The following is a 17,631-nucleotide window of genomic DNA, read 5'->3' as shown; positions in this document are numbered from 1 at the left end:
TAACACCTGCCGCTCAATCACTGGCTGCTTGAAGCCCACCAACATAAACAACCTGCACCTCCTCGCTGGCATTGCCCCTGCTGATGTGAGACGGGAAGTCGCCAGCCGAGTAGAGATGACCAAGGCCACCAGTGATGAACGCCACCTGCTCTATGGACGTGTACCCCCGGCCCAACGGCTGAAGTCCAGGAGAAGCTTTCTCAGCCATGTCCAGCCCCTAATAGCATCACGGGAAGAAACCAGACTCCAACTATGGACAAAAAGGCTTGAGGACGACCCCCCTCCTACTGACATGGGTATCCCTCCTTCTGAAGCCCTCCCTCCGGGCTCAGAAGCACCATGGGTCCAGTGGGAGACGCTCAACCGCCTGAGAACAGGAACAGGGCGATCAAAAGCTGCCATGGCCAGATGGGGCTATGAAACTGGCCAAACCACCTGTGAATGTGGAGAAGAGGACCATACAATGCAGCACTGCCTTGTCTGCCCCCTACTACCCAACCAGTGCAGCTCAAAGGATCTTGCAGTGTTCAACAAAAACGCAAAGGACTGTGTAAAGGAATGGGAAACTGTCATATAGCCAACCAGCTTCAAAGACACGAAAAGAAGAAGAGAATAGGTTACTCCAATTTTTTGTTAACAATCACATAGAAAATCATCTTGACTTACTTAAAATAATTCCTTATCTAGCTCATTAAAAGCTCCCTCAAAACCTAGAAGATAAAACTAATTCGCCAATTAATACAACTATCTATTCTCCAGTGCTTCAAGATGGCTGCTCCCCACCACCTTCAAGGCATTTTATCTTTCTTCACCAACATGGCAAAGGGCAAAAGCAGTTTAGAAAGTGGTTATCTTTATTAAATAAACAACTTTACAACCATCTAGAAGCAAAGGTGCTTTTTCCCCCCCTGCAATGGCACCAGTTAGCCTTCTGAACTGCAAAATTGTAATTTAAAGTGACAAAAGGAGCAACAAGCCTGATTGATTTCAGGCATGTGTGTGTTTGTTGAGTCTGGATATACAGCACATCATCATCATCATCCAATTCCAGTTACAAGCAGAGTTAAAAACTAAAAGGTCACGATGGGCTGGAGTAACTCAGCAGGTCAGGCAGCATATCTGGAGAACATGGAGAGGCGATGTTTTGGGTCGGGACTCTTGTTTAGACCTGCTGAGTTACTCCAGCCCTTTGCGTTAACCACCATCTGCACTTCCTTGTTCCTAGAGATAAAAACTAGTTGTAGTAAATCCTCCCTCACCCCCACTTTGCAGATTTCAGATCAGCAGACAGGGAATCAGTCGCATTGAATTAAAGACTTTCTTTGAACAGCATCAGCCGAGACTGAAACCGTAGACAAGTCACGATCAACAGTCAGGCTGCAAACATGAGGTTTAAAATTTTAATGCATGAATCTCCAGCAACACAGTGACTTGCATTATCGGGACAATGACTCAATCAATGACACATTTCCAAATAAATAAGTGATTCATCCATAATGATATCCAAAATTACAATCCATTAAAAAAAGTGCAAGTTCAAAATAAAAAGTGTCACAATACTGGCCTATGTTTACAGTACTAATACTGTACAAATTAAATCATCTTTCACAAAGGAGGTAGAAAATAAATTCATTCAAATTCTATACCCTTGGAATATTCAAGTTTTATCGCAAGAGTTAGTGCTTATAAGATGCAACAATTAAAGACATTCATACCACTGGTGATTTTCCTGATTGGAGCACTTTGACAAATGTAATAATATTAAATACACCATTTACATGCAAATGACTAGGTATTCCATTACACACGGGTACCCTGCGAGGAGTCGTCCTGGTGAAGACTAATGTGGGGCAGCTGGCTGGTACCATTAAAGAATTGGTGAAACTTGCAGCACGTGCATCAGCGGCTCATCTGCCAGTGTTTGCAAATGCATGGATTAGATTAAACATTGAATAACTCACTACCTTTCAACGCCAGGTATCCTGCAGATAATTGCAGTGTCACACCAGTTTTCCAATGCAGGGAGCCGATGCCTAAATTGAGAGCTTGGGAAGACAATGATTAAAGCATCAATTTCTTTGAATATTCTGTGGTGAAAATAATATTTTATCAAGCGACTTGATCTTGAACTCTCATCTTGATTTTTGCTGCCTCCCATGACAAATACAGGGACAAATTGTTGTTTGGAAAGTGGGTTATATTTTGTTAAATAATTAACTGACTACATAACCATCCAGAAATAAAATGCCTTTTAATGGCAGAGGTACTAAGGGGCACATAGCTATCTTCTGCGCAGTAAATTTCAATATTTGTAAATATTAAATCACAGATTATAGATTTATATAGGTTTACCACGTGGATTGTTCTTAAAGTCAGAATTCAGATCAGCCAGATTCAGTATAAGCTGCACCTACTCCAAGTACATTTACAGCTTCTGGCCAACAAACTTAATACTACTTCATACTGCAGCATCGCTCCAAAGACACTGCTTGCCCTATAGTTCAAGTTCCACTCCAGGATAAAGTGTGGAAAATTGCACCAGAGAGAGTGCAGATCATCTTGCGATGACCAGGTTCTGAACATGTTGCAATAATGCATATGTTGCTGTAATCTATCCTTTTCACACTTGACAAACAGGACATCCAACTCACACTTAAATAAAGGAGACAATCTGCTGAACTGCTCCTGTACTTTATGTAATTAGAAAAATAAAACTATCTTATTCATTTCTGGGCAAGTGAATCGAAAATTAAAAGTTATTAAAAATCTTTAAAAGAACAAAGATATTTTCAATTAGATACCCAATTAATGAAAATTTAAATACTTATGCTTTAATTTATTATCAACGTCCACATATATATAGCTCTACTATTTTTGGTCCTCATTATGTCACTGAAACGCTCTCTCCATTCAATTCATTATTCTAAAATAATTATGGAATTACTTTCCTCTTCAAAGCAATGAAAAATCAGTCCAATGATATCCTCAAATCAAAAAATGATCTTCAATGCAGCAAAAGTGAATAACAGAGTTTGTTGAAGGGTGCAGGGAATCATCATTCATCAAGCCTTCAACGCCTTCACAGCTTTGGAGAGATTGCTGTAAAACTCAGCCATACTCGACGGAAAGAAAGAGTCCACCACTGATTGGGGGAGATAGCCACCCAGGTCAGTCTGAAAAAATGTGGTCAACTGGGTCTTCCGTGGCTCCCTAGTGATTAAACAAAAGCACACATAATGAGAAACACGAGAATGAAAACTACTTCCCTGTGCTTGGTCTACCACTCAATATCATAGCTGCTCTTTGACCTCAGCCTCACCTTACTCTAACCTCGTGTCCCTTGAACTATCCAAACATCTCTACGTCCAACAATGAGCCTCTACAGCTCTCTATGGTACAAAGTCTCAGAGTCACTACCATCTTTGAGAAAGAATATCATCTCAAATCCCTCCAATGGACCCTTATCTTTCTCTACCAGGATGTTATGTGACGAAAACCTCCTTTCTCTAGACTATCTTTTGAATAATGTGCACTAATCCCATTCAACATGAAACCAGTTTAGTGCAGGAAGGATCCCCACCAGGGACAATTTACAGAAGCCAATTAACCTGCTCCCTTTGGAGTGTGGTAGGAAACTGGAGCACCCGGAGAAAACCCAGGCGGTCACAGGGAGAGTATGCAAACGCTGTACAGGCAGCACCCGTAGTCAGGATGGAACCCGGGTCTCTGACGCTAAGGCAGCAACTCTACTTGTAGGCAGTTGCTCTCACCATGAATTCAAGAACCTTATAAAAGTTGACTTTGTATAAGAATAATGCTGAATTTACAATTGAACAGTCCATGGTCACCCATAGCTGGAACTGTTCAATAAAATGGATTCAGTCCTGGCTGAATTTGGAAATTTCAGGATAGAAAGGAGTAGCTTTCAATGAAAAACAGAATGAGAAAAATAAAAAATGAACTTTACCCTGAAAGGGGGGCACAGAAACATCCACACGGATGATTGAATCCTCTCACATAATGAGGTTTCGGACGACAGCCAGGGTGTTCTACATTAGTAGCTGTGAAGAGAACAGAATAGTTGTCACTTCATATAATGGTGGCATAAAACATTGCAACCACATGGGAACACAGCTTGCAACAAGAAGTTTACTTTATTTTACCACAGAGCTTTGTACGGTGGTTCAACGATGTATGAAGCAAGCCAGGACACAAATTCATTCTCTGATGGAGGCCACTGGCAGGAAGGCCAGGTTATCACCCATTGGTAATTGTTCTTACACCCAGTGACTTGCTGAGCAAATTTAGAGGATCAACATTTGGCCCGAGTTTGTGGGAATTCCCTTTAATCCCATCAATTATACTTAATTACAAAAATAAATGAAGAAGTTTTCCCCCACTTTGGACATTTTATTTTACTCTACTTGAGCTAAACCAGCAGTGAGATAGTTACCATTAGAGGATATTGTTCCATCTTCATATTGTTTGATTAAAATGACATCCACAAAGTCTCTTGGGGAGATAATGCCCAGGGCCGCTGAAGGTGTAACCGTTCTGCACACGGACAGAGTCTAGAGCGATAGAGTACACACACGTCAAGATTTCATTTATCAACCATTTTCTGTTGCGTACCTAACATGATTCTCCACATATTTTAAGCCTAATTCTCAAATAGGGCAAAGGCTTCTTAAATAAAGGGCCTGTGCCACGAGCACGCGACCTGCATGCGGCGAGCGCGACCAAACCGGAAGCGGGGGCCGCGCGGAGGCCGAGTGAGTTACGTGAAGTCCGAGCGAAGTCCGCGCGTGACGTACGGCGTTGAGACGCTGCACACGGCCGTCGAGGCGGCTGAGGGCCGGCAGGCCATTGCCGTGCGGAATATTTGAACGGTCAGTTTTTCGGAGCCCCGCGCGATGTCGGAACCAGCTCCGCACAACTCCATACGGCTCCGGCGATCGAAGTGGGACTGGCCCCACGAGGCCGTACGGCTCAAGCGACCACGTTAGGTCGCGCTTGCCGCATGGAGTCGCATGCTCGTGGGACAGGCCCTTAAGACAGTAATATTTCATAGCCACTTTCACAAAGTTTCTTACTGAACAAAATGAGCGAAATGTATTAACAGACATCAAATGACAAACTCAATGTAATTATCCTGGATTTGGTGGCAAGGTTCAGTTGCCAATTTGACAACTGCGAGCCACCTTCAGATTTGTCCAACTTTTAATGACTGGTTGAAGTGGCCAGAAAGACATATGTGCATCTCCGCAGAGATCGCCCGTCCGTTTAATGCAGATGATAGATGTGTCAAATAAAATATCATCACCACGAGTCATTAACTAGTTGTCTTTCTTGCACAGATGACAATTGACCCAGAGTAAAATATTAGTTACTGTTTTTAGTTTCTTCAGTATAAACAGCAAGCCTCAAATGACAGTGCGTTAAATATGAACCAGACAACATGAACACAAGTGTCCGCGTGGTTTATTTGTTGTCACTTACCTCCGACTCAGGAGGGAGTGGGTTCTCCTGAGATCCAGGCAGAAACACAGGTCCATCGCGGAGAGAAATGGAAGGGGTATCACTGATACAACGAGAAAGAAGCGTAGCAGTGGCAGAATGGGTAGATGGATGTTCTGCCTGGAGTTTACCGTGTGGGTTTTCTCAGTGTTCCTCCCACATTCCAAAGATGTACAGGTTGGAATGTTATTTGGCCACTGTAAATTACCTGTGTTAGTGAGTGGTGGAATTTAAAGGAAGTTGATGAACATGTAGGGAGAAAACATTGGATTAATGTAGAATTTATATGTGGGTGGTCGAAGGTTGGCATGGACTTGGTGGGTTGAGTGTCCTGTTTTGTGCTGTGTTTCTCCGTGAAATTTCATTACTAAGAGAATGGCACAATCTGGAGATAATTTAGGATTTATAAAATGATATAGACTTCAGATTTTCTATTTGGAGGAATGTGGCTAAAGTAGATGCTGGCTCGAAGGGCTGAATGGCCTACTCCTGCACCTGTTGTCTATTGTAGCATGAACTGATGTTGAGTTCTCTCACTCCCTGGGCATCACCAGCTATGAGCATTGCCATTCCACTGCCTGGAGCCAACAAAGCACCAACCTAGAATTATTCTTGCAAGTTATAACAAGCATGGCTAATAAACTTACATCATTGATGGTCTCAATCAGCTCAAACACTTTCACATTTTTGTCCCACTTCACTCTTAGTCCATCGGGCACTGGTTTGAGACATTCCCAAACTTCCTGTGGTGCACCTTTAATGATCCCCTCACCTTTGTACCTGGGTTAACGACAACAACATAGAAAAGAAAAAAGGACACACGATTCATAACAATAACTGACAGTTATATTTTACAACTTGGAAATTAGCAACGTTTTAAATTATTAAAAAGTCATAGTAAGGGGGAAGGATGTCAGAGCACACTGTTGGCCAGAACCTTACTCTGCATCTGATCTTTGCTACCAGATACTTTTTGATTCCAAAATGCATGAATGAATGAATTTATGTGTAAATACTATTGGCTTGTAACTGCCTACTGCTTTATACAGCCGTAAATGTGGAAACAATAATGGCTCCAGGATGCCCAATGTTTACAGTTAAAATTTCTCATCTTCTGCATATACAATACAATACAATACAATACAATACAATTCAATTTATTGTCATTTGGACCCCGTGAGGTCCAAACGAAATGCCGTTTCTGCAGCCATACATTACAACAAATAGACCCAAGACACAACATATTTTACATAAACATCCATCACATTGCTGTGATGGAAGGCCAAAAAACTTCTCTCTCCACTGCACTCTCCCCCCCCATGTCAGAGTCAAAGTCAAAGCCCCCGGCGGGCGATGGCGAATTGTCCCGTGGCCATTAAACCACGCCGGGTGATGCAAGTTCGCGCACCGGGTCTTGGTGTTGGAGCCCCCGGCGCGCGCTCGCAGCCCGCAGCCATTCCAAGCCGCGCGGGGCGGTGATGTAGGCCCCGCTCCAGGAGCTCTTCAACCCCGCAACTCGGGCGGGAGAAGTCGCCGTTGCGGAAGCCCCGAAAAGCGGTCACCCAGCAGGGACCCGCGGGCTCCCGGTGCCGCCGCCCGCCAAACCCGCAGTTGGATCTAGTGTGGCTCGAAACGCAATCTCTCCACCTGACCCTTCCCTTCACTGCTGGCAACTGGATCTTCAGCCATCACGATACCAACATCTGGCAACTGGATCTTCAGCCATCACGATACCAACATCTGGCAACTGGATCTTCAGCCATCACGATAACAACATCTGGCAACTGGATCTCCAGCCATCACGATACCAACATCTGGCAACTGGACCACTAGCCATCATGATACCAACATCTAAGAATTCCATCTTTAATCTCAACCTCTCCACCTGCCTCTTCCTTTAATCTCAACAAAAGGTACAACATTCTTACATGGTAGTAGTTTCTTCTCCTCTCTGAGTGGTTGACCAAATGACCGATGAGAAGAACAGGCACGATGTATTCATCGGTAGAGTGGGCTTAAGGAGCCGAGTGGACAATTCTGCTTCTCTTTGCCCATGTTCTCTCCTTAAAACCCATCGATATGCATACGGCAATTTTTCCTGTCTGCTCATTGGCTTAACGCCTAGTTTCAAAATTACATTTCCCTTAAGTATTTTTAAACAGCCAGAACCATTCAAATGCAAATTGTGAAATATAACTGGTGCCACCCACAATCTGATTGCCATCAGCTTTCTGCTCAATCTCTGCACATAGGTGTAGTTAGTACACTAATAATCTTGTGTTAACAGTATCATAGAAATTTGCAACCAAACCAACTATAAATTTAACCCTGTAAAAAGACGTCGAGAAATGAGGAAAAAACATTTCCAATCCCCACATATATAGGAACCTGCAAAATAACACATTGAAAAAAAATAACACAAGAATGTCAGATCTTACACATAGTTCTATTGATTGACGGAGATACCATGAAGAGGCAGGTTTGATATGCAGTTCCCCGAATTGCAGTTGTGCACTGAGCTTGTGGATCAGCTTCAGATATAATGGCAACAGGATAAGTTCAACCCCTTCAAGCCTCAACTTTATTTCTCAACACAAATGGACCAATATGGTCCACATATGGACCAAACGCAGGCAGGTGGGACTAGTGGAGCTGGGACATGTTGGCCGGTGTAGGCAAGTTGGGCCGAAGGGCCTGATTCCACACTGTTACACTCTATGACAAGTATTATACTCATTCTGGAAACCTACAATTGGCCCTAATGTCTATTGAGACAATTCCAAATTTCTAATATCCTTGATGGAAAAACTAACATTTTTGGAAGAATTATTTCATGGAGTGTAGAGGGCACTGGCAAGACTGGCATTTACAATGTACGTTTTGCATGCTGGTCCCAGGGGAGGCTCGACTATCCATCCAATATAAACACACTACTCTTTTAAATCTCTTTTCTACTTACGGTACTTGAGTTTGGCTAGATTGTGTTTATGAATATTATCATACATCTGATTTGATTGGATAGCATGCAAACAAAACCTCTCACTGCACTTCAGTCCACGTGACAATAGTGAACCTAAACTGACCCATCCAGGCCACTCCTGGAAACAGTTAAGAGTTCACCACACTAGTGGGTTTGGATCAAGTAATCCAGAACTGTCATGAATGTTTGCTCTCCTCTCTTGAAGGATATCAGTGAACCACATGGATTTGTGAAATGGAAAAACAACATTTCAATCACTGTTCCAGACACAAGTTTATTTATTTTTACCCCCAATTCCACATTGATTATTTGAAATTAAATTTCCACACATAATAATGGGAATTTCTTGATGAAGAGCCAATGCATCTGGAACATCTAATGCTCTCTGACTATTGTAAACTTGGTACAATGGGAGGTCTGTACATATTTATAACGAATGACATCTGGATACAGAAAGAACTACACTGGACTAATCAATTCTATATATATAATTCACATACGAGCGGCAACCAAACTCTTAAGTCAGCTGCAAAACAATGCACAATTCATTTAATCACAAGGGCTTTCATGGAGGATGACTACATGAACACTCACAGGTTTCCGGAATATTCTGATGATGGTCTCCAGGATACACAAACATCATTCTACCAAAGAGAAACACATTTCAATAATTACAATTTGAATGGATAGTATTAAAAGTTATGTAGCAAAGAAACATTATTTTTAAACAGAATACATGAGCATCATTGGAATGACAAGATCTAAAAAGCTACTCCAAGCTCAAAATGATGAAGAGTTCGAATGATCGGAGTGATTTACCCGCAACACAAACTGCGCCAAGACATTGAATGTTTAGTTTTAGTTTAGAGAAATGGTGTACAAACAGGCTCATCGGCCCACTGAGTCCGCGCTGACCAATGATCACCCGTACACTAGTTCGATCCTACATGCTAGGTTCATTTTACAGAAGCCAATTAATCTGGAGAAAACCCTTGCGGTCACAGAGAGCACGTACAAACTCTATACAGAGAGCACCCGTAGTCAGGATTGAACCCAGGACTCTGGCGCTATAAGGGAACAATTCTACCGCTGTACCACTACATATATTCTTTCCCATTGGCTAGCTTATCCCAATAGTAGGAATGATTTTTAAAGTTGCTGTAGAAAGAAGAGTGGACCCCAGCGATCATTTGATTTGATAATTGCCCCAGTTTACGATCACCCTGGACAAATGGACAAGCCTTTGAGAGTGGCGCAGTGGATTTACTGACTGGTGTGTGGCTGCAACCATCTTGTGCTGGGTGGGAACACAGTTCATATTTCCACTTGTGATCTGTTTGGGTTACAAGCAGGAACATACTCCTGCCATAACCTGGGGAGATGCACATTGGCATTCATAGGTTGATTCTGCACATTTATTTTCTATAGAATGGCCAGAGAATATAAACTAATTCTGAGAATTGTAAATGAAAATCTAATCGTTCAAATTAAAATGTTCTAACTTTGTTGTTGCCCATGTGTCTTCATAAAAGGTCCAGCTTAGCCCAAAGCAATAAACTGTCTGGTTGACCTTGGAGCCAACAAGTTCTATTGTTCTGCCTTAGAATCTCATGACACCACAAAAATTATTTCCAAAACAAGATCCAAGAAAAATGCGCACAACTTCCAACTACTTTCCAGGAAGTCCTTCAACCTTTGATCAAGATAACGTTTACCCTTTCTATAAGTTCCTGACCTTATGCCAAATAGTGCTCGTTAATGTTCTTGCAGTGGATTGGGACATGGAATTTAAACAACTTTCTGAACATGTTGTTTGTGGGTAGTTTGCTATATCTTAGGATCATGTCGTTAATGGAAAGAGGTTTGGTATTTCTGGTATTCATTTCGAATGGATGCATGATCTCATAAAAAACTAATGAATGCATGGTGGAGAACAAAAACAGGAGCGGACCACTCAGTCCTAACCTGCTGATCTTCCACAACATTTTCCTGTCACTCAATTCCTTTACTATCCAGGAATCTATCAGAGTTCTCTATGATAAAGGACTACAAAAAATCAGCAATCTACCGGTGAAGAAACTTCTTCTTATTTCAGTCCAAAGCAGTCCACTCACTTATTCTGAAACTGAGCTCTACCTCCATACTACAGGCATTTAATCTATTGAATCTTCTAAATATCTTGTATGTTTCAATCTAATCAGTTCTCACTGAACCAAACTCAAGCCACTAGAGGCCTAGCCAACTGAATGTGTCTCAGAAACCAGTCTGGTGAATCTTTGCTGTACCCCCCTCGATAACAAGTACAATCTTCTTTAGGGTAAACCGATTAAAACTGAACACAGTATTAGTTATCTCACTGAGGCTCAATATAACATTGCAGCAAGCTGTTTATTCAAATAGTCTTGTCATAAAGACTAACACATCCCTTTCTTTTCCAAGTGCCGGCTGCATCTATTCGCTGGCTTTCAATGGCAAGTATTCCTTACTACATAAACATTTCTGCTCTGTCGTACCATTTTCAACTGGGTCTCACTGCACTCTTCCTGAAGCAAAGTGCTTACAATAGGGCCACCAGAGGCTGCAGAAGGATAAACAACGAGGAGGAACATCTTGTTGGGCAAGATGAAGAGTTCCTGCAGATGTTTCTGACATGCAGAGTGTATCCAACATTTTCTGTTTGAGTCATGTTTGATAGATCCATTGTGGTTTGGGAAGCTAATGGATGTTGGTGAGGAAAGAGTGGAGAGGGGGAGAGAGTTCAGATAGGAGTTTGTATCTTTATCTTCATTATGTGAGAAGAGCAACACACCAGGAACATGGTACAGTAACCCCTCGTTATAATGGACGATGGGTGGGGAAATGGTGCCTGTTATTGCCGATTGTCCACTGTAAGCCAGTACAGTTTTATCATTGTAGCAATAGTAGAAATACAACAACTACATTTGCTGGTTAATACACAAAAGGACGCAAAGTGCTGGAGTAACTCAGTGGGTCATGCTGATGTTCCACGTCGAGACCCTTCTTCAAGCTCTCGATCCAGAACTGGGCCTGGAATCCAGGTGAGTTGCTGGTGGCTGGGGGAATGGCGAGGATCGGTGGAGTCGATGGTCTGGGCCATGCAGGTAGGGTTCGGCGATGGCAAGCGCGGCCAGTAAGCAGCCGGGGAGGAGGTGCGTGCCGGAGTACCATGGGCAGCCATCTGTAGGTCCGTCGGCTATAACCAAAATCCACCATACAGGTCTGTTAAAATGAGGGTTTATGTAATTGTCACCTAATTCATGGAAAGTGTTGACTATAATATTGCACCGCTCCTGCAATAAGTATACTGGTGAGGCAGAGCCATTTACAGGACATTTACAACTGTTTACTTTTGGTGACTCCCTGTAAACCCTCGCTCAGGCTCCACCCTCAGTTCATGAAGTATCACACGTCCATGACACTGGAACATGTGCATTATAGGATAGGCTCCAAGTCATCGATCACTCGAGCTCCTAAGCAAACGAGAGGACAGACTTTACTCTGGTACATCCAACACTGTGCAACACCACCAACGGACAAGAGGTCCATGACAAGACCACTGGACATTTTTGACCACTTCCCATATTTCAAGATTCACCTCTCAATGAAAGCAGACATTGATGATACAAACCATCACCCTCAATGTGTCAGAACAACATTTGGCCACCTGAGAAAATGTTTTAAGATGAAGACCTCAAACCTGGCACAGAGCTATGTGAGCTACAAGCAGCCAATCCATTCTCCACCATTCCTGCATAGATTACCCTACAGAAGACACCACAAGGCACAGAGTACTACCAGTACTGAAACATCCACCATCGGAATAAGTCATGGTAAACATCCTGTCCCAAGCCAAGTGAATCTCTACTTACACTCCACTGGCTCTGATATGGCATGCAAACAACCAGGTCACCCAATCACCCAATGCCAGACTCCAGAATGGGAACCCCATGACAGGGCAAGAGATTAATCAAGCGGAAAGAGGAAACAATTCAAGGATGTTTTAATGAAAATGGACATCAACTTCGTTGTGTAGGAAGGAACTGCAGATGCTGGTTTAACTCAGCAGGACAGGCAGCATCTCTGAGGAGATGGAATGGGTGACGTTTTGGGGCAAGACCCTTCTTCAGACTGATCTTCATTTGAATGCCTGGCCCATGATTGTTCAACATGATGCAGCTTTCAGGATGGCACCAATAACCTCGGGTTCCCTCACCGTCAACATACGGATGCCCAGTGAAGGCAACACACCCTCTCCCTAAATACCCACACACCTCATCAAGCACTTCCTATCCCAGGCCTGGCAGCAGCTCCACACTGGAGTGGAAGCAAGTCAACCTGGATCCTGAGCAACTGCCCAATCAGTAGTAGAGACATAACATGCCAAGACATGCCATAACATGCCATAACATGCCAAGACAGAGGTCAGGGATAGATAAAATTAAAGGGGACATTTTATATACAAATCTCTGATATCACAAAAATTACATAATACATAACCAGTTCTTATTTTGACGCATTTCTTTACCTACTGTATTCAATTTGTCAGGATTTCAATAAACAAGGTGCTCCATCCCTCCTCGTCCAACTTCTCTTTCCCTGTACCCTCTCTCCCTCTCCCTATATCCTCTCTCCCCTCCCTCATCCTTCCTCTCCCTGCACCCTCTCCCCCCCCCCCATCTTCCTCTCCCCACATGATGTACGCCCCCACTCACCGACGCCTTGCACACCCGCCACCCGCTGCCGTCCCTGCAATATCCCAGCAGCTTCTCCGCCACCGCGTCCGCCACCGCCGCATAATCCATGCCGGGAGAGGGTGTGGGCGCCGGCCCGAGGTTGGGGGGTGACCCACAGGCCGCTCTGCCCGTCCCCGCTGCTGCTGCCGCCTCAGCCGCCGCCTGTCCGCCCGCCCCGCCCCGCGCTGCCCCAGCCCCGCCCCCCTCAGCCCCGCCCCTCCCCCAGCCCCGCCCCTCCCCTCCCCCAGCCCCTCCCCTCCCCCAGCCCCTCCCCTCCCCCAGCCCCGCCCCCCCCAGCCCCGCCCCCCCCAGCCCCGCGCTGCCCCAGCCCCGCCCCTCCCCCAGCCCCGCGCTGCCCCAGCCCCGCCCCGCGCTCCCCCAGCCCCGCCCCGCCCCCAGCGCTGCCCCAGCCCCGCCCCTCCCCCAGCCCCGCCCCGCGCTCCCCCAGCCCCGCCCCTCCCCCAGCCCCGCCCCTCCCCCAGCCCCGCCCCCAGCCCCGCCCCGCGCTGCCCCAGCCCCGCCCAGCCCCGCCCCGCCCCCAGCCCCGCCCCGCGCTGCCCCAGCCCCGCCCAGCCCCGCCCCGCGCTGCCCCAGCCCCGCCCCGCGCTGCCCCAGCCCCGCCCCATCCCCGCGCTCCCCCAGCCCCGCCCCGCCCCCAGCCCCGCCCCGCGCTCCACCAGCCCCGCCCCTCCCCCCGCCCCGCGCTCCCCCTGCCCCGCCCCGCGCGGCCCCAGCCCCGCCCCTCCCCCAGCCCCGCCCCGCGCTCCCCCAGCCCCGCCCCCATCCCCGCGCTCCCCCAGCCCCGCCCCCCGGGAGTTGTAGTCCTCTCGCTCACTCCCATCACCACCCGCTCCCGACGCCAGGCACAGCCGGACTACACTACCCAGCATGCCGTGCGCCGCCGCGCTGTCTCCCGGGAGCTGTAGTCCCCACGCTCACTCCCATCACCACCCGCCACCGGAAACTGGGGTCAACCGGACTACACTACCTAGCGGGCCGTGCGACAGGACACCGGTGCAGATGTATTGGCATCCCAGGTGGCCAATGGGGGAGCAGAGCGGTGCAGAGTGGACGGGATGGGTTGTGTGGAGCTGCAGGGGGTGGGAACAATTACCCCCCCCTTGTAGTTACCCCAAACCCCCAGCAATTACCCCCCCACCCCCAGCATTTACCCGCACTCCCTGCTATTGCCCCCCCCCCACCCCCAGCAATTACCTCTCACTAACCTCCCCCAATCCCTCCCGTTCCCCACCTGGACCCCCCCCCGCCCGTTATTTCTCCCCTCCCCCACCTGCTACTTTCCTCCGGCTTCACAATCTGCAACCTGTCTCATACCTTCCTTTCTTATCTCCCGCATTTGTTCCAACCATCAAGCCCCCCCCCCCCCGCCCCCCTCGCCTGTGTCCACCTCTTACCTGCTGTGCCTCAACCTGTATCTCCTCTCTCCCAGCTTTCTCCCCACCCCCACCCTTTCAATCAGTTTGAATGGTCACATCCTCAAACATCACCTATCCATGTTCTCAAGAGATGCTAAGTTACTCCAGCACTTTTGTTTTTTGCTACCCCACTCTCCTCTCTCGCTCACAGTGCATTTCCCAAGCCAACATTGTTTCCTCATTGCTCAATCCAAAAACTGCCGCTGTGCCTGAATGAATAAGTTTATTGAGCAAGTATTCACATACAAGGAATTTGGCTTGGTGCTCCGCCCGCAAGTGACAACATGAGATAGTGACAGTTAGGAATGACACATAAAACATTAAATATTAATAATCAAACATTATTGATTAAACATGTGAATTAAATAAAATACCAGAGCAAAAGGCTAGATTCTCCTCTCTCACCAAGGTCCTAGATTGACGTCATGTTTCTTTATTTAGTCAGAAAGGAATGTCTTTCTTCTGATGAATTATCACCGGCAATGATTCATACAATAGGTATGGAATAGATAGGGTTAACTCACAGTCTCCGGGTTAAGATGGAGGTGGAAAGATTCTCTTACACAAGAGGTGTTGGGTGTAAGGAGCAAGTGGCAGAGCTGCTGCCCACACAGCGCTAGAGAGCCAGGTTCAATCCTGATCTCGGGCGCTGATGTACAGAGTTTCTACATTCTTGCTGTGACCGTGTGGGTTTTCTCCGCGAGCTCCGGCTCCTCCTATATCCTAAAGACGTGCGGGTTTGTACGTTGCCCCTAGTGTGCAGGCAGTGAATGAGAAGGTGAGATAACAATGAACTAGTGTGAACGGGTGATTGCTGGGGTGAATGGCCCGTTTCCATGCTGTACCTTGCCATCAATCAATGAAAAGCTGCTTATTTCTACTTAATCCTAGTTCTGATGAAGGATTTTCCACCCAAATCATTAAAAATCTCTCCTTTCTCTCTCCTTTGACGCTGCCTGACCTAAGGAGCAATTCCAGCATTTCGGGGTAATTTCAAGTGTGGATTTTCAGAACCTACAGTGTAGATTTATTGCTCTTTCAATAAACTAACTTTCTCAGAGTCCGTCTAAACCAACCTGATCTTCCGGTTGCCAAACACTTTAACTCCCCCTCTCATTCTGACCTTTCTTTCCTGGGCCTCCTCCATTGACATCGAATGAGGCCCAGCGCACATTGGAGGAACAGCATCTCGTATTTTGCTTGGACAGCTTACACCCCAACGATACGAACATTGACTTCTCTAACTTCAAGTATCCCTTGCTTTCCCTCTCTCTCCATCCCCTCCCCCCTTCTAGCTCTCCGACCGATCTGACAGTCCCCGATTAAATTTTTATCTGTTTGCTTTGTTGTCACCTTCTCCGAGCTAACAATGATCTATTCTACATTTTCCTTGAACCCCATCTCTTTTGATATCTCGTTTTTACACCTTACACTTCCTTATCTCTGTGTCTCCCTCTCCCCTGGCTCAGTCTGAAGAAGGGTCTCGACCAGAAACATCACCCATTCCTTCTATCCAGAGATGCTGCCTGTCCCGCTGAGTTACTCCATCATTTTGTGTCTGGCTTCAGTGTAAACCAGCATCTGCAGTTCCTTCCCATGAATTATTCCTAGTTTGTGTGGTGTGGATGAGAAAGTGGTCGGCGTGGACTCAGTGAGCTGATGGGCCTGTTTCCATGCTGTATCTCTAAAAACTAAAATAACATTCAGCATAGGCACACCATGCAGTAGTACATTCTGTACATGTTGACCTTGTGTGTAAACAAAGGTATCATCCCTCTAGACATTTGAACATATTAGCTTTTTAGCCTCAGTAACATTCAGTTCAACATTTGCTCTTGACTTGGGTGTGTTTAGTTTGTCACTAGAAGGTTTCACACATTTGTCCTTGCTGTGAATGACCTGTATGTACTGGTCAGTGCTGCTGTTTTGCAGGTCACTGCTCGATGCTATGGATACCGAGTCTGATTCGGTCAGTGACTGGTCTGCTCTCTGCTTGGCCTTCCGCTTGGCGTGAGCTCCCGTACTTTGGATGTCAGGTCCCTGATCGTGGGACGTCCCAGGTACAACGTGCCCCTCGTTGTATGACCCGTACTGAATCTGGGTCGAGTCTTTCCCGATCAGTAGCCGACTGTCTTTGCTGTCGCCGATGTAGAAGCGAGTGGGTTGGTGGAGGTCTGACAGGGAGTGGGGGCGAGGTGATGTGATGAAGGAGGTTTGTGCCACATCTTCCTCGTCCCCCTCCTCTTCCTCCTCGCTGAAGTGTAACTGCGAGCTCACCCCCTGTGCTCTGTGCATGACGTAATGCTTCACCTTGCGTGGCAGCATCTCCACCATTTCTCTAGGCTCCTCCATGGTGTAACATTTGGTGATTCTGCCGATGGGACGCATCATCCTGGTCCTGGATTCCCGCTCATTAACCAGGATGTACCGGGCAGTGTGGACCCTACGGCCCAGAATCGTCTGTGGAGGACCTCGTGTGGGGGAATAGACAACCGGTCTCACGCACTTCCGAATCGGCACCTCGGCACGGAGATGCTCCGGCAATCTGGTAACCCGGCTGGCTGGTGGCTTGGCTCTGTAGTGGCCACTCGTGGTTGCTGGCACAGCTGCCGGGTACCTGGGGAGGCAAGCATAGTGTAGAAACAAGCAAGTCCAAACATGTCCCAACCCAAAACATCACCCATCCTTTTTCTCCAGAGAGAAGAATAGGAGTTGGGAGATCATGTGAATGTTGTATAAGACGTTGGTGAGGCCACATTTAGAGTATTGTGTTATAGGAAAGATGTTGCCAAGCTGGCAAGGGCACAGAGAAGATTTGCCAGGATGTAGAGGGTCTGAGCTATAGGCAGAGGTCGAGTGGGCTGGGACTCTATTCCTTGGAGCGCAAGAGGATGGGGGGCGATCTTACAGAGGTCTATAAAATCATGAGAGGAATAGATCAGGT

General features: G+C 46.5%; 2 protein-coding genes across 3 annotated transcripts in view; both read right to left on the bottom strand.

Annotated features, from left to right (window-relative positions):
• Positions 1–1,378: 1,378 nt before the first annotated feature.
• stard5 (StAR related lipid transfer domain containing 5) lies at positions 1,379–13,427 on the bottom strand. Its single transcript, XM_033050150.1, has 6 exons — positions 13,231–13,427; positions 9,092–9,141; positions 6,165–6,297; positions 4,454–4,571; positions 3,968–4,061; positions 1,379–3,210 (listed from the first exon to the last, which is right to left on the bottom strand). Exons 1-6 carry the CDS (start codon positions 13,318–13,320, stop codon positions 3,063–3,065), a joined length of 633 nt encoding a protein of 210 aa, XP_032906041.1. The 5' UTR covers positions 13,321–13,427; the 3' UTR covers positions 1,379–3,062.
• Positions 13,428–16,320: 2,893 nt separating this feature from the next.
• tmc3 (transmembrane channel like 3) overlaps positions 16,321–17,631 on the bottom strand; it is a 30,196-nt gene continuing 28,885 nt past the window's right edge. For both annotated transcript variants that reach the window (XM_033050147.1, XM_033050148.1), the window contains exon 22: positions 16,321–17,304. In XM_033050147.1, coding sequence (XP_032906038.1) covers positions 16,464–17,304 — 841 coding nt within the window. In that variant the 3' untranslated portion in view covers positions 16,321–16,463. The remainder of the gene's footprint in view (positions 17,305–17,631) is intronic.

The sequence above is a fragment of the Amblyraja radiata genome, chromosome 34 (assembly GCF_010909765.2).
Source record: "Amblyraja radiata isolate CabotCenter1 chromosome 34, sAmbRad1.1.pri, whole genome shotgun sequence".
Lineage (NCBI taxonomy): Eukaryota > Metazoa > Chordata > Chondrichthyes > Rajiformes > Rajidae > Amblyraja > Amblyraja radiata.
Note: the sequence above shows the minus strand (reverse complement) of the source record. Positions and strands in the feature narration are given on the sequence as shown.